The 19999-nt window shown below is 44.0% G+C and overlaps 1 protein-coding gene across 2 annotated transcripts in view; it reads right to left on the bottom strand.

Annotated features, from left to right (window-relative positions):
* Positions 1 to 586: 586 nt before the first annotated feature.
* LOC311007852 (Golgi apparatus protein 1-like) overlaps positions 587 to 19999 on the bottom strand; it is a gene marked incomplete at its 5' end in the record, with an annotated part of 28440 nt that continues 9027 nt past the window's right edge. The window contains 25 exons of one of the 2 annotated variants that reach the window (XM_084001210.1): positions 587 to 3556; positions 4311 to 4417; positions 4641 to 4761; positions 5662 to 5769; positions 5916 to 6017; positions 6176 to 6318; positions 6464 to 6587; positions 6692 to 6829; positions 6986 to 7078; positions 7312 to 7429; positions 7542 to 7630; positions 7751 to 7864; positions 8709 to 8771; positions 8907 to 8993; positions 9140 to 9277; positions 9821 to 9838; positions 9959 to 10112; positions 10733 to 10834; positions 13462 to 13583; positions 13736 to 13953; positions 14035 to 14221; positions 15268 to 15339; positions 16354 to 16554; positions 17206 to 17421; positions 17594 to 17680. In XM_084001210.1, the coding sequence (XP_083857336.1) occupies positions 3389 to 3556; positions 4311 to 4417; positions 4641 to 4761; positions 5662 to 5769; positions 5916 to 6017; positions 6176 to 6318; positions 6464 to 6587; positions 6692 to 6829; positions 6986 to 7078; positions 7312 to 7429; positions 7542 to 7630; positions 7751 to 7864; positions 8709 to 8771; positions 8907 to 8993; positions 9140 to 9277; positions 9821 to 9838; positions 9959 to 10112; positions 10733 to 10834; positions 13462 to 13583; positions 13736 to 13953; positions 14035 to 14221; positions 15268 to 15339; positions 16354 to 16554; positions 17206 to 17421; positions 17594 to 17680 (3090 nt within the window). In that variant the 3' untranslated portion in view covers positions 587 to 3388. The remainder of the gene's footprint in view (positions 3557 to 4310; positions 4418 to 4640; positions 4762 to 5661; positions 5770 to 5915; positions 6018 to 6175; positions 6319 to 6463; positions 6588 to 6691; positions 6830 to 6985; positions 7079 to 7311; positions 7430 to 7541; positions 7631 to 7750; positions 7865 to 8708; positions 8772 to 8906; positions 8994 to 9139; positions 9278 to 9820; positions 9839 to 9958; positions 10113 to 10732; positions 10835 to 13461; positions 13584 to 13735; positions 13954 to 14034; positions 14222 to 15267; positions 15340 to 16353; positions 16555 to 17205; positions 17422 to 17593; positions 17681 to 19999) is intronic. The other variant, XM_084001211.1, reaches the window with a different exon arrangement.

Below are 19999 nucleotides of genomic sequence, written 5' to 3'. Positions count from 1 at the left end.
AAATAATTCTATTGTTTATTTATGAACGTGAAACTCTTGAAACGTCCTCTCTGGTTGGCTGGATTTTCCATTCCGTACAAACATGGCGGCGCAAGATGGCGACACACTTACACAAGACCCTTGCTATATGTTATATAAAAGAAGAATTATTAGGCTATGAAAACCAAACAGATTTTATTTTATAGCGATTGTCAATAAACCTTGACAAATATTACAAACTGGACCTTTAAGCCTTTTTTTTCTGCTACATGATCTGTTCTTGTGCATATTAAAATGTCTCTAAATGATTTTATTCCTTTGAGGGGAGTTTTTAAATATCTTCAACAATGTATCTGTGAACAGGTTTATCACACCAACAACAAATTGTAGGTAACTATTTAGTCAGCTCATAAGGAAATGGATCAGGTTAAAAAAGGTTAAAAAATTACAAATTGTTAATATTTATGAATACTCTGTGGCAAACTGATGCGTTACATTGTACTGAACTCCTAACTTCCACTTTACTGATGAAAATGTGCTCTATATTAATACAAAGGGGAAATAAATGCATTAACATGGACTCAGGTTGAGGCGTAAATCTGAAAATCTGCAGACATTTTTATTAAATTGACAAATTTTTATCTGTACAGCAAAATCAAATCTCACAATGATAATTCTGTTACATCTTCATATTACATGGCATAATCCAAATAAAAACTGCACACTGATAAAGTTTGTACACGTATAGAGACTTCGTACAAAACTGGTAATGAGAGCTGTCTTTATTTCCTGTTAAGTCGCTCTGATTCAGCATCAGCAGACACACACGCACACACAGAAACATGGCGATCATTTAGAAAAGCTCCAAGCAGCGAGCGGTTGGTTTCTATATCTGACAGCTGATCGGCACGGCCTTCAGGTAGGAAACTTCTTTACACAGGCAAAATCCCTTTGACAGTGTGTCTCCATGTTATTTGCAACTTGAGCTTCAGTAAATTCTGTAAATGAGTGAGTATATGCAGCGCACTTCATCTCACCCTGTCTTTCATCACACAAATTCTAATGTATGACAAAAAGCTAGAAAACATCTGTTAAAAGAAACGTAGTATAGCTTGAATGAGGCTCGTCCAGTGAGCTGACGCCAAGCAAAGGTAACAAGCTCTTCAACGCACTGCAGAGACGACGTATGTCAAGTGCAAAATGAAATAGTCATCAGTTAGAAAAACATGTAAAATAACGTTTGCATCTCTTTCTTTACAATTAACGTCATTTGCCTGCAAAATAATGATATGTTCATGGCTTGAATGTGTGAAAAATGGAAAAGGGAGGGGTTTTCTGTCCAGTTATGTGCAAAATCAAAACTACACAAATCTTTTCAGTCACAACCCAAAACTGAATTATGTGGAAACATTTGAGAGACACTAAGATTATTTTACCTGATCAAAGTGACCCAGTTCTGGGTTTTCTTCTGTGTACATACATACATGTTGTCAGTTTATTGTGTAATTAAGCAACAACTGAAGACTAGAGATGGCCTGGCCCAGGTGTCGCTGCTTCCTCTGAAGCTCAATATTAACATGTTCTATCTGATCTGTTGCATACGTACACAAACAGAAATGGAAAAATGACTGTGTGGTTTCAGAGTTGCATCGAGGAGCTGTTTTAGAAATGCTTCAATGTTGGACTCTGGGCAATGATTACCTGTATATTATTATTATTATTATTATTATTAAGCATTATTATTGTTGTTTATTCAGTGTAATACCTGGAGGCTTAATAAATATCTAAACAATCTACATACTGTGATATCAAAAATATATGAAATAATGTCAACAAATAGCTGCTGTCTGTAACTCCAATCATCCCACAGCCATGGACACATTGAGCCTCTGGATGCAGAAGTTTTAAATGACACACCGGACCTACCAGAGACCCAAAACGACCACTGTGGTTGTTTTGCGTCCTTTTGTAGTCATACTGGTTTTCTTTGCAGCTGTTTACCGTTTCATTATAGTTATACAGAGTCTCTAGTCTGTAGCCTTTTTGTTTCAATGTGGTGGGTTTGTGTCCCCTTGTCATCTTGGGTCTCTGTGGCTTTTAAGTTTACGGTCGGTCGTCTTGTGTGTCTTTTCATTAGCGTCGGATTAAACATTTAGAACTGGGTCCAAAGCAAATGAGGGACGACACAGATCATGGTGACAACATTACAATCCAAAACTTAAAGGGATACGTCAACATTACCCATGCACTTCCAGCGTTTGAGCTAAGCTAATTAGCGGTGCGCCAGCTCAACCCGTATCTCCCTTGTTACTGCACGCACAGTCGAAAGGATGGTGTCTATCTGCTTGTTGTGGACTTGGGAGTGAGGCAAGACACGAAAAAAAAATGTTGGCGTATCCCTTTAAGGTGGTATTACCCTTGTGACCTCTTTGAAGGCTCACAACAGCCAGTGATTCATCGAGTCACATTCAACAGGTAAGCTCAGCTGGACGACAGGGAAATGTTTAACCATGCACAAAACTAGTTTTATCACAATTCATAATTGTTCATTAATCATCAATAAATAAGGCATAAAAGATTTTTTTAAAAAGTGCAATGATTTAATTAGCATTTAAATTAAGGTTTAGAAAAAAAAAAATGTGCACACAACATTCCTGATAGCGGAGACCAGATTGACTTCATTTTCAATCAGTGGGGGTTTTCAGTAGCGAGTGAAGCGCTGGACGTGATCCTGTACAGGAGTGAAGAGGATGATGGGACGTCATGATTCATGAGAGGATGTTTCAAAAGCAACAAGAACGTCTCAGAGTTCAACCCCCAAAGTTTCCCACAAGACTTCATGTTGCTCCGTGTGCGATTCAGCTAGCCCCAGTCCCTCGGAAAACAAACCACTTCCTGTAGCTCTACATGCTCCAGTCTCCATTAAATACCACAGAAAGCATTAGGACCTAATGTGTGTAAAGCAATCCTAACATCAGAAGCAGCCCTCAGTCACATCATGAACAGCGCTTATTTAGAAACTTAAAAGATGCTGGACGACGTCATGTCCGACCCCCAGACCAGAACCTTGGGACGAGCAGATTTGCCGGGAGGGAAATATTATCACCAAGGACAAACATCACTCCGATTCAGACGGTCAGTGCTCTGGAGACGTGTGGAGATGCCCAAATGGAGATTCAAGATTTTTGGGGAGAGTCGGGAAACGTTTTGCATTCGATGCAATTATTCAGCAGCAGCCAAACAGTCTTAAACCGAGGCGGAGGTCCAGATGTGAGCACTGGTGTTGGCACTGTGCAGGTTGGCTGGTCACAGACTGGGCATCTGAGAGAGGGGGCAGGAAGAGGAGGGAGAGGAAGGGGGGGAAGGAGCGAGGAATCAGTCTTTTCTGAGGCGTCAGATCAGTCGTCCTCTATCGGTCCTTCAGTTCTCTGGTCACTCGCTTGGTGATGCGACCACACAGCAGCCCCACCAGGAAGAGGACGCACACGCTCAGTGCAATCATGAACAGGATGTAGTTCTTGGAGGGTGACGTCATCACCTGCACCGCCAGGTCTGAGAAGCCCTCTGCTGGCGCCACCTACAGGTCGGGGGGGGTCAGCGTCAGTGCTAAGCAGAGCACCGTCATCTAATACGTGGAGTCTCAGCTCACATGAAGCAGAAAGTGCACACACTGACTGGTTATTGTTTACTTTGCATGAAGCTGTGGAGCGTGTTCCTTCTCTTTTAGCTCTGCTTTTGGTCTCCACCAACTATATCCAACATTTAAAGGGATAGTTCAACATTTTGGCAAATTTGCCTATCACCATAATCCCTATAGTCACAGCAGTAGGTTCATTACCTTTAATTATCCAACAACTCTTGTGGACAAGTTGTGACCTGCACATTCACCACACTATGAAATAATAACGGAACGTTAAGAGACAGAGTTGTTTTCGAGGTAAATGCAAAGACACCGATGCACATTCCTGTCTTTTCGGCACAACACCGGCTTTGCATTTACCCCCGAAAACAACTCTGTCTCGTAACGTTCCGTTATTATCTCATAACGTGGTGAATGTGCAGGTCACAAGTTGGCCACAAGAGCGTTTTGGAGTTGTTGGATTGTGTATTTTATGAGTTTGGAGGGAAAGCCCGGAAATACCATATGCCTCCGTAGCGTAGCTCTGAGCAGCTCACGGCTCTGCCCGGCCGGTCTCAAAATAGTTTGCACCGACAAACTAAAGATAACAAACCTACTTCTAAAACTGTAGGGATTATGGCAATGGGCGAATTTGCCAAAATGTTGAAATACCCTAAGGCTGTGTAGGAACTGCAGTAAGGAGACAGTTTACCTTTGCAGCGTAGCTCCACATGTCAATTCGGTCTTGAAGCCTCTTCTTACATTCAGGCTGCAGACGAACTCTCTTGTCCTGTAAGGCCTCCATCAGACACGACATCTCTGAGGAAGAGGGAGAGACAAACAAGGATGTTCAGACCGAAATGATGTGATTGATGGCGACAGGTTGGTGAGTTACCTCCATGGATGTATTATATTAACCTCCCGTTTGAATACATCTCAACATATGACATGTAGGCCTACATCCACCAAGTCCTAACAATGATGATTCTGGAAACGTTCTGTGCAAATACAAGATTAAATCAAAACTTGTGAAAGCACCTACGTCTTCCTCGGCCAGGCGTGATGGCAGCACAGTGGTGTTTGAGGTCCAGGGCGCAGGCTGTGTGAAGGACGGGGTCCACGAAGATGTCGGCCTTACTCTCCTTCAGCATGTTCAGGACTTCCTGCACAGAGGAGAAACAGACAGATCAATTTTACTTATTTTCATTTGACCACTAATAAAACAGGTCAGTCTCTTTAATCTGTATGAGGGAGTCAAGCAGCAGCAGCAGCAAGCGGCAGAGTGAAACTGAAAATAGACACAGTTCACTGTTTTACCTTTGGCTCAAAGGTTTCAAGGTAGAGTCTGGAGTTTTGTTCGTTGCAGTTTGTAAATTGGGAATTGGTCCGCGGCTCCAGCGCTTCACTCAGACTGTATTTCTTTTTCTTTGCGGTCCTGACTGCTGCTGCTCAGCAAGAGAGACTTGGCAGCATCAGAGACAGCTAGTGCTGCTAGCAGCCCTGAGCCCTCCTACTCTGCTGCACGTAGCTTCACCTGAGCTCCGTCATTGGCTGGAGAGAAAACACTCTCTCCACCCAGAAACGTCCACGTGCACAACAAAACAAAAAAGACCAAAATACAGGCAGGGGGGGGGGGGCGCTGCAGACACAGTCACCACCACACAGGACTAGAAGCCCATGATTAAGACGGATTTGTATTAAGCCTAGTGTTTATTTTTGGCCACAGAAAATAAATGTGTCGTATCCATGTTTACATACAATCTTAACATTGATGTTTTCTAAAGCAAATTGGAGCCTTGTTGATCATGAATGCTGCTAAGTAACGCATGTAGTATTGGTTTAGCAACATGACGTGAAGTCATAAATCTACCATGGATTATTTGTGTGTTCAGACATAAGTCTTTTTTGAGAAAGAGACTTTCTAAATGATTTCTTGCTATTCGAGGTCAAATCATCTCCACACAAAAACTTTTAGTGATTTTCAATAAGCATCAAGTCAGAAATCATATTCCACTATCAGCCAAAAATAATTCTGAACAGTAGTAACTGGAAGTAATCTGTACCTTTTTACAGGCCTCCTGTTTGATTTTCAGCAGGTTGACTTTCAGACACTCCTCCACCTGACCGGTCTGCTCCTGAGCTGCTGCCTCCTCCACACACAACCTGGAGATCTGCAGGAGGAGGACGGGAAATAGTTATGCTCAAGTTTCACCATTTGTATATAACAAGCCTGTTTGTCGTTTGCAGAAGGAGAACTACAAAATACAATGCAGGGAAATAAAGAGCTGGTTTGATGCTTTCAGTTCAAAGTGTTCACCTCGTCTGAGCAGTGCATCTGCAGCTGTGGGTCCAGTCTGTAGTCCAGCGCCGACTCCTGCAGAATCACTCTGATCTGGTCTTCACAGTCCGGAGACAACCTCTGAACCGAACCCACAGAACACGCCGTTTAGGACGACAATATTTTCTATTTCATCAACAGGTTTTACCTTCACGTCTTTCTGGTAGAGACAGAGCCTTCCTGTTGACCTCAGGTCAGCTTGCCCACTGACCAGTGTTAAATGGTGGTCGGGGTCTCACCTGGTCGGCGTATTTGAGTTTGAGGCAGGCGATGACCTGACCCTCCAGCTCACTGTCCTCGCTGGCCTTGTTCAAGATCGACTGGCAGAACTTCGGGATGTCGGCGCGACAGGCCTTCCTCAGCACCGGGTTCAACCTGTAGTCTGGAGGAGGAGGAGGAGGAGGAGGAGGAGGAGGAGGAGGAGGAGGAGGAGGAGGAGGAGGAGGAGGAGGAGGAGGAGTGAGGTAAATTTGAATTTCAGGTTCGGTTGTGTCTTGTTAGTGTGTTTTTTTTTGTTTTTTTTTTACCTGTGTTCTGGGTGATCTGCCTCTTGGTGATCATCTGTTTACACTTGGGATCCATCAGCTCACTGTTTTTGTTTTGCTTCAGACACTGGAGAACGTTTCTGGCGTCGGCCTCAGTGCAGAACCGCTGCAGGAGAGAGTTTGTAATTCAGTGAAAAGTGGGCACACATTTATAATAATATAGCAGGCTATTTATATCAGAACAGCTCTCCTCCTCCTCCTCCTCCTCACCTTGATCATCTGCTTGCAGACTCTCATCAGCTGGTAGTCGAGCTCGGGGTCGCTCATCTCCACCTCCTGCAGTCTGAAGATCCGCTGGTGACAACGCGGACTCAGCTGCTTCTTCTGCTCCTTCAGACACTCGATCATCTGAGGAGACGCAGGGAGGAGAGAGAGAGGGGAAGAAGACAGAGAAGAGAGGGGGGAGGCGAGGGGGAGGGAAGTAAGAAGGCGCTTATGTTTTCTTGACAATGCTGAGCCTGAGCTACCGTTTCTAATGTTTCTACTCTTCCTATTGTCTCTTACCTGAGCGTTACCAAAGTTGACGTTGGGACACAGTCGACTGATGTCAGATTTACAGGGATCGTACAGCTCCGGCTCCAAACGAATGTCCTCGGACTGAGAACAGGAGAAGGTTTCATGGTGTCACATGTTACATACACATCACATTTTTATCAGTATCTCCCAGTCTCGTAGGGCAAAAATACATTTTCAGATTCTGAGAACTATTACAAGTGTGAGTGACTATGTAAAGCAGGGGGTAGGTCTTGTCCCTGTGTGTGTGTGTGTGTGTGTGTGTGTGTGTGTGTGTGTGTGTGTGTGTGTGTGTGTGTGTGTGTGTGTGTGTGTACCATCTCCAGCTCCTCCACCCGCAGCTGCTTCCGACACTTCAGAGAGACGCGTTGTTCCCTGGCGTCCTGCAGCGTGTCGTTCCTCACCGTGGTGCTGAGGCAGATGACCACGTCCACCCTGTGGATCAAGTCCACTCACATCAGGAACACTCGAACCACAGTAAACACTCGAGTGCTGAAAACTAAGTAGAAGGGAAAAGGCTACAAACACAGATAGAAGAAGAACTCACTTCTTCTTGATGTTGGGACACAGGCGCAGAACGTCCTCCTTGCAGGACATCTTGAACTTGTACGAGAACCTGAAATCTTTCATTTGAATCTGTAAATTGATGCAGAGAGAGAGAGAGAGGGAGAGAAATTGAAAAGGAAAGGTTTAAATGAAAGATTCACACTAGGCGGACACAGAGTGAGATACACAGACACAGTCATGATAACTAACCAGCTGGAAGTGTGTAACGCCGACTGTACACTTGTCGTTCATCTCCTTCTGGTGTTTGTTCTGAACCAGACACTCCATCAGATCTCCTGTATCAATCTGGTTATCAGCTACATCCTGTAACACACATACACAGAGTAAAAATACTACACATTTATCATTTACGCATCATTCAAGGAAATAAAATGAAGACGCATCCATCTCTTACACCTAACCAGGGGTTCCCAACATTTTTATCACCGTGGACCGCTCACGTTCTCCTGTTTACATTACACAATATAAAAACGATTGTAGGCGGTCACATGGTTTTCCGCTACGTTTTTAATTCGATTATTACGTTCTTTGTTACAATTCACGATAATATAATAATAATATATAATCAGTCATCTGGGGGTGATGGTCCAGTCTACTCTGTAATCTCTCTTTGCTGCTGAAAACTCCACTTCACAAAGATAATGTTTGTAATGGAAGCAGGTTTTCAGTGGTTTTGTGGTGATCTCAGGATATAACCAAGAACGCAGGGAGATTTGAAGCGGTGGAGAGCCGGTCCCCACATTACTGTGGGCTTGGAGCAGGTGAATCACCTCTTGCAAAAAATCCGTAATTTAAACAGGACTCTTGGTTTTCTTTTTAAAACAGTTTTTTTCTTGTTGGCAGTTGTCGGGTCTTCTGTCGTCTCATTATTGAGTCATTTCCGACGAGGTGTGTTTAACTCTTTTACGCTTGTGGACCTGCCTGTCAATTGCGCAGATCTGGGAAGATGCACGGACGGAAGTGGCAAAATTTCCAAAATAAAACGACTTAAGTGTAAATTAGACAAAACAAACAATTTTATATTTTTTCATCCTCTCTCTGCGGCCCGGTACCAAATGATCCACGGCCCAGTACCGGTCCCCAGCCCGGTGGTTGGGAACCTCTGTATTACACCACCACCAGTGTGTGTGTGTGTGTGTGTGCTTACATGGCAGTGGGCCTGAATGACAGGCTCACAGGCTCTGATGAGCAGAGCATCGATCTGGATGTCCTGCAGCCAAACAACGTCAGAGAGGAACAGAGACAGGAAGTCAGAGAAGATAAACGCTGCACACCTGGTTTCATACTGTCAGATTTTTCTATATAAACATCATATCAGAGCAACTCATTTATTTTGACCTCTGACCTCTGACTCCAGCTCTGTCAGGTTGCCCACGACCTCCCTGCAGGCAGAGACCAGGTCCTCCAAATGATCCTGCAGACACTCCAGCTCCTGGACACACAGACATGTTTGTTTAAGTAAATGGAATAAAGTTGCAAAAACCTCATGTGTCACTGAGTGATTGATTTGATCGAATGAACTGATCTCAAATCGACTCAGCCGAGGTCAGCGGTGGTCTCGGCTCTGGTTCGTCTCACCTGTCCAGTGTCCGTCTTCTCGCTGCACCACTTCCCCAGGTCAGTCATACAGCGTTTCTGAAGCTCAGGGTCCAACTTCACGTCCAGCGCCCTCTGGTGGAGAATCCTCTGAACCTCCACCTTACAGTCCCGCGATAACTGCACACGCACACACATATACATATACATAAGATATAACGATGCCTTAATGTGTAAATGTCATCTAAATGCTGTAGTTCCTTTAGGGACAGTTAATTATTTTCACTCTTGTACCAGCTGATACTGTATTCATGTAAAGCTTCTCATTATTTCCTTGATTAATCTGTTGATTTTTTCATTTGTAGAAATGAAGAAAATGGAGAGAATCACAGTTACCCAGCAACCAGAGTGACACGATTTTTGCCAACAATTAAAATTTCAAAATAATAAAAAATAATTTGAAGAGGAGGGCAGAAATGTCTGACACCAAATCCACACACAGTAACGGTGCAGACAGAATCATAATTGAGCCGTGAGTCCCAGCCTCTGTGGCTCCAACACTGATTCTACGACCAACTAAACTACAACGATGATTTTAATTTCAGTGATCATTCAGTTGTTGTGTTTTTAAAGCGGCACAATGAACAAACGAAGTCATCACGGACTTCATAATTAACGTAACCCTTCACCAGGATCAGTGCTGGCCGACTCAGCTCCACTCACCTGCTCAGGTGGGTTCACCTGTTAATTCAAAGACACCAGATCGCACCATCAGAGAGAGAAAAGCTACGCCAAACACTCCGGCATCAGGAATCTGTGTGTGTCTTTGAGTGTGTGTGTGAGTTTGTGGCGTCATCCTACCCGGCGGCCCTGCTCCTCGGTGCGGTAGGCGTGGCGGTACAGGCAGGAGAAGACGGCGCCCGGCGGCATCAGCTCACTGGTCTCGTTCCAGCCGTGGGTGTGGCAGAGCCGGGCGGCGTCGCCCTGACACTTCTTATACAGGATGGGGTCGAGTCTGTGAGACAGAGGGAAGGGGGTGTTTTATTTTACTTTATTACTTTAATACAGTTTCTACTTAACCACAGCCGAAGCTGGGACTCCTGTGCTGTTATATGAAGATTAAAGTGATGGTACAGGGATTGATGTTGTGATTCAGGATTTAAATTTAGATTTATGAGGGAAAAAAGTCACAGTTTGGAGCCTGAAGTCTGTGAAAGCGACATCAGAAGGTAAATCCTTTTTTTTTTTTATCTTTCTTCTCATCTGAAGATCTATCTTATGACTCATTATACTAGCCTATATTCACTCTGTCTCACTCTCTTCTTCTTGTCAGTTCATTATTGTGAGTCAGATGTAATTCATTTCATCAGAAAAGCAAAAATCAGAATAGGAAAAACTGAATACAGAATAAGATCAATTAAGATAGAATAGCAAAAGATTTTAAATTATGTAAGTTAGAGCAAAATTAAAATATACAAACAATAATAGACTCATGTGCACAACATGGGTACTTGTGAGAAAATGTTGATTTTTGTACCTACGGATGTTTAGACATGTTCTAACTAACTGAACTAAATGCTCAAAGAAGCTAAACGATGGGAGGCGGAGTAGAGAGTGAACAGCCGATGGACTCACTTCCAGTCTCTGGATATGAAGTACTGCAGCTCCAGCAGCCTGTGCTCACAGTCCTCCACCATCTTCTCTGTGTACAGGTGCTCCATCAGGCATGACAGGATCCTGCACATAACCACACACACACACAGAGTCTGTCATTTAAAACCTTTATGACAGTTATTCTGGATGTAGAACGGCTGAAAGCAAAGAGACACGAGCCCACGACTCGGTAAACCACTCTCAGTCTGGACGTCAAGAGCCTATTGTGTCATAATCCGTCCTCGACTGGATCCAGACAAACCCAGAGTGAGGTTGTCAAACTGTAAGCTGCCTGCAGGTGTCCGTGCTGTCAGCTGGGACCAGCTCCAGCTTCACTGCAGCCAGAAAGATAATAGACGGGCGGGTGTTTGTCCATCATGAGTCAGTGAGCTTCAGTCCGTCTCCCCTCAACCACAAAGTATGACTAATGTCACTGCTGTCTACGGCAGGAGAGGAGGGACAATCTAATCACCACCTTTGTGAATGACTTTCTTTGCCTTTGCTTGTTTCACATGCAGTGAATGCGCTCTGTAAATGTGTGTGTGTGTACACTTGTAATTGGGCATTTTTTAGGGTAAAAGCTATTATGTGCAACTTTTCCCATTAAAGGGGAACTATGCAAGTCCGCTTGCTTTTCCGCTGTTTCGGTTACGCTCCTCTCGCCCATGTGCAGGTGTTTACAATGAAGCCAGCGAAAAATCTATAAATGGAGCGGTGGATAACGTTACTTATTACACGGCTCTATTGAATCCTGCTCTCTGATTGGTCCAGCGCTGCGTTCTGCGGTCTGTTATTTCTGTATAACGGACCGTCGTCATGTATGACAGACCGTTGCTAGGGACGCCGCTCTGATCAGCGCAGTACAGAAAAGAGAAACTATGCAGGATATTTACCTTGTGTTTCATTTTTACCGTCATTAAACAGCGTCGGACTAATAGTGATGTTAGAGATAAATGTTTTGTAACCTGTTACAAGTAGAGTGGAGGCTCCTTCCACATCGTGGCTGGAAACCAAACCTGCTGATCAGAGCCTCTGACCCGGTGTCACATCTCCTCTCGTCTCGTCTCGGTGGCACTGCGACTCCGCGACACAAACGCACCCCGTAAACAGTAAAGTTAATCTCTTGTTTATGACAGATACGACTACACACAATACACACATCTTAACACGTATGGTAATCCATCGATCCACTGATTGATTATCAAAGGCTTCAAATGCACGAACGGGAGGAGGCTCGGCAAAACAGCGGAAGTGACCGGTCTTGCAGATTCGCTAAATGCAATTTTAAATCGATGAAAGTCGTATTTTGGTCAACATTATGTTTCAAATTAATTATTTCACTCGTAAACCGTGTAATAAGCGGGATAATGTACAGTTGGTCGGTTGTTATGGAGAAATAAACCCCTTCATGTTGAATGAAACCCCTCCGCTTCGCGTCGGGGTTCCATACAACCTGTCGGGGTTTATTTCTCCATAACAACCTCCGAACTATACATTATCCCTTACATAACATATACGATGTTACAGCGTGTGTGTTTGTGTAGTCTTAACCGTCATGAACAAAAGATTAGGGGTTATGGAGCACGTTTGTGTCGCGGGGTGCAGAGACGAGAGCTGGGACACCGGGGCAGCGGCCAGGTACTTCACTGATGTTGCAAGGTTGGTTTTCAGCCGTGAGACGCCAGGTGGAAGGCAGAGAGCCTCCATTCTCACTCGTAACAAGTCACAAGTCATGTAGTTAACAATCACAACTAGTCCGGAGCTTTTAAATGAAGGTAAAAATGTGGCATAGCCATGGGAGAAATCCTGCTTAGTTCCTCTTTAAAATGTCTAAAATGAACAGCTATGGGTTCATCCCAATTTTTTTGCAATAATTATCAAATCTGGAGAATTCCATTATTTTCGTTATTCATGTCCTGTTTGTATAACTTGACTTTGAACATTTTTCCAACGAGTGAGATGGATTTACATCGACGATGATATGAAGACAACAAATCCCATGATCCTACGCTCTTTCTAGATGTTGTCAAAATCTTTCTTTTGCTATTATTTTTCTTAAGACACCCCTGGCTGCTGCAATTACATACTGTACATTTAAAGGGATATGCCAACATTTTTTTGTGTGTCTTGCCTAACTCCCGAGTCCATGACCAGCAGATAGACACCATCCTTTCGACTGTGCGTGCAGTAACAAGGGAGATACGGGCAGAGCTGGTGTACCCCTAATTAGCTTAGCTCAAACGCTGGAAGTGCATGGGTAGTGTTAGCCTGCCTCCACCTAAAGTCATCAGAGAAACTCCTCAGCAACTCTAAACGGTCCGGTGTGCTTGTTGTGACTCGCGTTATGTTACATTATCTATTTTTAGACTAATATTAGCAGGTCATGTAATTTTCCAAAAGAAATACACACAAAACTAAACCGCAGGGCGCATGCGCAAACCACCGCCGACGTGCTTTTCAGTAGGTCAACAAAACAAAGCCTCTGTTTACGAGTAGAAGAACGATTGCTACTACGGATTATGGCCGACTTTGTAAGAGAGGACGAGGATGATTTCTTCTGGACTGACAAAGATCCACAACCTTACCTATTTGAACCAGAATATACGGAGGAGGAACTACATGTGTGCAACTACATCGTGTGTATTTCTTTCGGAAAATGACATGACCTGCTAATATTAGTCTTAGTAGTGTGTGTGTAGTAACCAGCTCACATAGGGTCTCCAGTGCGGATGTGTTTGCAGGCGGTCTGGATCACGGACTCGCAGGCCTCGTTGAGTGCTCGGTCGATGCGGTAGTCAGCTCCTGGGTCTGCAGACTGGATCAGAGTCTGAAGCTAAACAAAAAGGTCCAGAAAGAAGAAATCAAATGTCAGCAGCTCCACTTTACTGACATTCTATTTATCCATGGATAAAATCAGTCAAACACCCACTAACACTCTACAGTTTATGATCTGTTTTAACAACACAGTGAGTGCTGTGCTCTTACAGCGCTCTGGCAGACGCTGTCCACGGCGGTGCTGCGGTCGCCACGTCCAATCCTCATCAGGCAGTGCAGCGTGCGGCCTTTGCGGTGCAGGCCGGAGCAGTGAGCCTCGATCTCCGTCCGGCAGTGAAGCACGATCTCCGGGCTCAGAGAGAAATCCTCCATCAGCATCCGCCGGTAGTCCAGCATCTCGCCCTGACATTCCCCGCTGACCGGACGACCTGCACAGGGAACAAGACCGTGTTGTGACTGAGAAACGATACCGGTGAAAATGCAGCTCCGCTCGGTCCGGGCCGGCTCACCGCGGTGGACGGCGGCCTCCAGGCAGAGCAGCAGGTAGGACAGCCGGGCCTCGCGCGCTCTGGGCAGGTTGGTGTCCAGGCTGCAGCGCTGCTTCCTCAGGTCCAGTTTACAGGCTTTAGCCAGAGAGTAGCTGACCTTGTAGTCCTGAGAGATCAGTTTCTGACGGGTGGTGAGAGCATCACGGCACTGTGGAGAGACAGGAGGGGTGTTAGGGCGGACACACACACACACTACAAGATTTTGACCTGATTGCGTGACCTGATTGGAGGAACATCAAAAACTGTCAGAACAATGCTCCGGTGTGTTGTGTCAGTACGATTATCTTACTGCTCCTGATGGAGCCATAACCTCTCTGACCTGAATCAATAAAAACAATTGATATTTGGGCCATTGCAATACTGGCCTTAAAGGGACAGTTCTACATTTTGGCAAATTGGCCCATTGCCATAATCCCTATAGTCATAGTCATAGCAGTAGCTTCGTTTCCTTTAATTGTTGGTGCAAGCTGTTTTTAGAATGGCGGAGCAGAGCCGCAAGCTGCTCAGAGCTACACTACAGAGACTAATGGGATTTCTTGGTTTCCCTTGTCAAACTCATCAAATACACAATCCAACAACTCAAAACGCTCTCGTGGACAAGTTGTGACCTGCACATTCACCACGCTATGAAATAATAACGGTAAATCCAGAGACTGCTTGCCGAAAAACTGCCCCCGACGGGAACGCGCATCAGCGGTTTTGCATTAATTTACCTTGAAAACAACTCGTTGTTGATGAGTTTGATGAGAAGGAGTGTCATTAGGCGGATCACACACTAGATGATCAATTTCAGTTCCATATGCGTGTGTTGTGTCAATACAACTGTTTTATGATCAGGAATCAGGGTTCCTCCGACAGAAATACTAGAGTAGTCAATGAGAGCGAGCAGACGGGGAGGCTTCACCAGCAATATTTGTTTTTCTGCTGAAGTCCCCTTTGATTCATGTAAGTTTCTGTGAGATCTGGTGTCTGTGAAAATGTTGTTACTACAAACAGCAGGTGTGCGGTCTCTCAGTCTGGCTGAATTGTCTAGTGTGTGTGTTCAGAGGATTATAATGTACGGCTGGGACCGATCTTGTTTCTGTGCTCTCTCATGTTTTTAAAATCGGTCCAGATTTAAAAATTGCTTCCTTTCAGCAGCCGGAGTGACTGAACAAGTTTACAACAGTGTGGTGATGCGTTCAGGTGTTGTACCTTCTCAGACATGGCCTCTTCAAACTTGTGATTGAACAGACACTTGTAGACTTTTCCTTCTCCTGCCTGAGTCTGTGGAGAGAAACACATGACATAACAGTTAAAGCAGCATAAGCTGTGGTTTTACATGTTCAGCCTTTAATTCCACACGGTTCAATAAAATGTCTGATTTACGTTTTTGTTTGTTTCAGCAGATTATTCTCATTAAACACTGCGATTTTTACTCAGTTGGTTCTGTTAGTTGGAGTTTATTTAGACTGGCAAATTGTACTTACTTGCATTGTTATAGCTGTTGTAGCAAATTTCAGTTAGTTTGTATGTCAAGGTTTTGATACTTTTGATGAGTTTGGTGCTTGAAAATTGTAGGTTAATTGTTTTGTGTGTCCTTTGACTGCTTTTCCTCCTCTAATCAGTAGTTTTTGAAGCTTCACCTATACACAAATGCAGATCTTGTTGGTCAGTCCCAATATACAGTACAGGCCAAAAGTTTGGACACACTCAATGCATTTCCTTTATTTTCATGACTATTTACATTGTAGATTCTCACTGAAATTCCACTAATGAACCCTGACAAGGCACACCTGTGAAGTGAAAACCATTTTCAGGTCAGGTTCACCTCTTGAAGCTCATCAAGAGAATACCAAGAGCAAAAAGCAGTAATCAGAGCAAAGGGTGGCAACTTTGAAGAAACTAGAATTGGTGGGGGCAGAGATAGAGGAGGAGGAGGAAGAAGGAGAGGAAGAAGAAAAGAAGAAAGAGAAGACAAAGAAGAAAAGACATGTTTTTAGTTATTTCACACTTTTTTTGTTAATTCCACATGTGTTCATTCATAGTTTTGGTGCCTTCAGTGAGAATAAAGGAAACACATTGAATGAGAAGGTGTGTCCAAACTTTTGGCCTGTACTGTATGTATTTTGTAATTTGGGCAACTTTCCTCCCCAATTAACATGGTGGCCAAATTCATAATTAGTCTACTGCTGATAATATTAACAAATACGGTTAGCCTACACAAGGTGGCTTGCTGGCTGAGTCAAAAACTGCCAAAAACTCTTTACTTGAGTTACTCTAAAGTAAGTTTTTCCTTACGTTCTGGCAGAATCTCTCTCGGTCGTCGCGGCAGGAGAAGTACAGGTGTCTGTCCAGGTGGAAATCGTCCGAAGACAGCTCGGCCACCCGCAGGATCGACTTTTGACACTCCTCCTTGATGGTACGATGATCCTGCTGCTCTGTCTCCCTGACCAATTCCTTCTCCAGACAGGCGATCACTTCCCCCTGAGAGTGCACGTCCTGACCAGGAGCCGAGGAGGAGGAAGAGAGAAGAAGTCGGTGTTGAAGAGGTGTGGGTGGGAATGAGACCATGTCCCTCAATCACATCAGGTTAATTTCATGGTTTAATACACTGCATTTGAGTTTATCTAGTCAATAACTCCGGCTGGATTCCAAAAGAAATTAAAGTTTAAATTGGAGCCACTACTACAGGATGACATCTGATACATAATCATATAGGATAAAATATAATATCATATAACATAATATCAATATTTATATGTGCATTACTACAAAATATATTTCATTTTCTATTGAAATAGATACAGAAAATACCTGCAAGTAATTATCATTGCACTTATCATCTTAGAAAATGTATTGAAGTTGGTTTTTTATTGTATCTTTTCATTTAAAAATGTATTTTCCAATATTTTTTCGGGAGGTGGGGGGGGGTTACAAAGGGGTGACAGGTCATGGAAGGGGCTTGGTATGGAAACGTTAGGAAACCCCTGCTGTATGATATATACCTTTCAATTCACAGAAACTCCATCTGCCAACAGTTGTTATACCAAATAGGAAAAAAATTCTCCCAAACTAATGAAAAAATAAATAAATATTCCCTAATAAAAAAAGTAAACTAGACGAGTAAAACCCTGCCCCACTGCCTCTCACCTTGGGTCCCACGTTGATGCTGCCACAGTGCAGACTGTTGATGTCCTCTTTACATTTGTCCATGAAGCCACAGATCAGCCGGTAGTCGCTGAAGACGATACTGGTCATCTTGGTGATGTACTGGTTGCACTGGTACTCACTGATGTTGCCACGGTGATCCACCAGGCAGGACACCAGGTAGCCCCTCCCTCGCTCCTCTTCGTTACACTCCTTTATCTGCAGGGATCGAACACATGAACAGTTTAAGGTCAAACTGAAAACAAGATTGAACAAGAAAGAAACTGCTCAGAGGAAAGGTTTTAGCAACAATCAACATTTAGACTCTGATTCATCATGGAGGCGTCTGATTGGACGAGGAGCTCACACAGAGTCACAGTGGGACACTGACCTCAGCGATGGTGCTCTTGCAGACCTCCATGGCCACCGACTCAAACTTAGGATCTGTGGTCAGGTTGAGTTTGTAGTTCCACAGGAGCTGAGACACAAAGACATTACATCTTTACACACGTCCACAGTAGAGACATCATCTTCACATACTGATGACAAATACAGTCAAATGAATGACACAAAACAGACACGGTGCAGTGAGCAGAGATTTATTTTAGCTCCGCTCCATCATGGCCAGTCGAACCTCCTGCCTCCTGGGACGAAAACCTGTAGTTTAACCCAACTGTGAAGTGATGGTTTCATTTCTCCAACTTAAACTGTGGACGCTCTGAAGGGCAAGTGATGTTTTGGCTTGAAAAAGAATGGCATTCATCTTTCAGAGCGTCTGTTCACTTCAGAGCTACAGAAACTGCTTTAGAACATTTTATTGTTTTAACAGACTTTTTTTTGTTTCAGTGTCAGAGATGCTGAACCTGCAGCTCAGGCTTTTATCTCGTCTGACCTGGACGACCGCTGAGCTCTTTTACCTCTGAGACTACTCAGGGCTTTTAACTAAATCCAGGAAGTTGAGTCCTCAGACTGAGGCTTCCTACAACCTTTAAAGCTCAGCCCCTCGGCTGCATTAAAAACATTTTTACGAACCCTCCTGTTTCCTGAGATCCTGTTGTGTCCCTGCTGCCAGTTCAAAGACCAGATGAGACCGAGCCTCAGCTGAGGCTTCTTGCTCTTTTAAATGTCTTCCTGACTGCTTTTATCTGATGCCTACAGTGTATTTGACTCTATTATCTCAACTGATTTTATATCCTGTTTTGGAGGATGGAGAAGTGTTATTTTGGCCATTTTATGTCCTAACATTAATAGACCTGTTAAAACACATCAATAGGATAACTTGTAAGTCTTATCTAATCTCTGTAGCTCCTTGCGCACTAGGGAACCATAACTGTGGTTCCCTAGTGTTGTTAAAATACTGTTAGAAGCAGGTAACACAATAAAAACAGCTCTGTGAGAGTAGAAACACAGACAAAGGACTAAAATCTAAAGATGATTAAATAATCTAATATGTGGATAAAGATTAAAACAAAAACACACACACAATAAAACCAGTAGAGACAGACACTTTGTGATCTAGTGTTTCAGAAATGTGGGAAACAAAGTGATCTGCTGTCGAGACCATCAGCTCAGAGGACGTTTACAACTCCCACTGACTTCTTCTTCAGTTATGTAAAGACTCTTTTGTCCTCTGATCTTCTTCTTCTTTCTTTCTTTTTTTCTGTCACTTTATCAACAAAGACATTTTTTATTGTTTATTTATTGTTTCTTGTTTTCCTGCCAGTGAGGCTCCAGCTGCAGCAGCTACAGATAACAGCTACTGACAGTCACACCGCCCAGAAAATAGCTGTGTGTGGGAGGTGGGTAGCTAATTGCTGTCAGTGCTTTGCAGCGCTGTAATAAAGACAGTCCAAGTGGTCCATTAACCTTGTGGTGCTTCATAAAGCTGTCTGCCGTAAACTGCTGTGAACTCTGAACACTGGCGCTTCATCATCCTGACGACACCTCGGCAACTTCTCCCTGCACCAGGAGAGAAGCTCCAGAGTCCGACTGATGTTAGAGTAGGTTGTTGTTTGTGAAGGTCATCAGCGACACCTGTGAGCTGAGTTTACTTATTAAAAGGTGTCTTACTCTTGTAAAAAAGGTGAAGGGAAATGACAAGATCCCTTTTTTTTAAATCCTCATCATGTTCCAAAGATTTCACATATGTTAAAAGAAATATCACGATGTCACGACACTATGCTGTATTGATTTCATTCTCCACACACAATTCTGCCATGAACAACATTAAAGGGACATTGTGTAGGAATTACTCCCATCTAGCGTTGCGGTTGTATATCGCAAGCAACTCAATCTTATTTTTCATGCTGCATTCACGTGAAATTGGGCAGACGGCAGGCGGACGACAGCCGCTGCACGTAACGGCACAAACAAGCCTCTATGTAAACAAGTGGTCCGTCAGCACGAGGCAAAACAATACGTGTTGTCATGGTGATGTGATATTGTTTACCTGACCCACGTTTTACCGGCTTTCTCTGGACTTCTGTGACTAAAATGACATCTGGTTTGTTACCGACGGCCGTCTGCCCGACTGCAGGTGAATGCAGCATCAGTGTAACGCTCCATTCCTCCTCACTGCGTTACCGCGGTGACTTTTGACAGACGCCACCTCGACCTGAGCCGACAGCTCCGGTGTCTCCGCTGAGTTTCCGTGGTTTCCTACCGTCACGCTGCCACTGAACGTAAAAACATGGCGACACGACATGGCAGCCAGCACCGAGCTTACCCGCTCCATGTAGATATGAATGATATGAACGGCAAATTCAGAGCTGAAAGGAACACTTCAGTTTGTTGATGG

The sequence above is a fragment of the Trachurus trachurus genome (assembly GCF_905171665.1).
Source record: "Trachurus trachurus genome assembly, chromosome: 3".
NCBI lineage: Eukaryota > Metazoa > Chordata > Actinopteri > Carangiformes > Carangidae > Trachurus > Trachurus trachurus.
The sequence above is the reverse complement of the archived record's forward strand: the minus strand, read 5'-3'. Positions and strand labels throughout refer to the sequence as shown.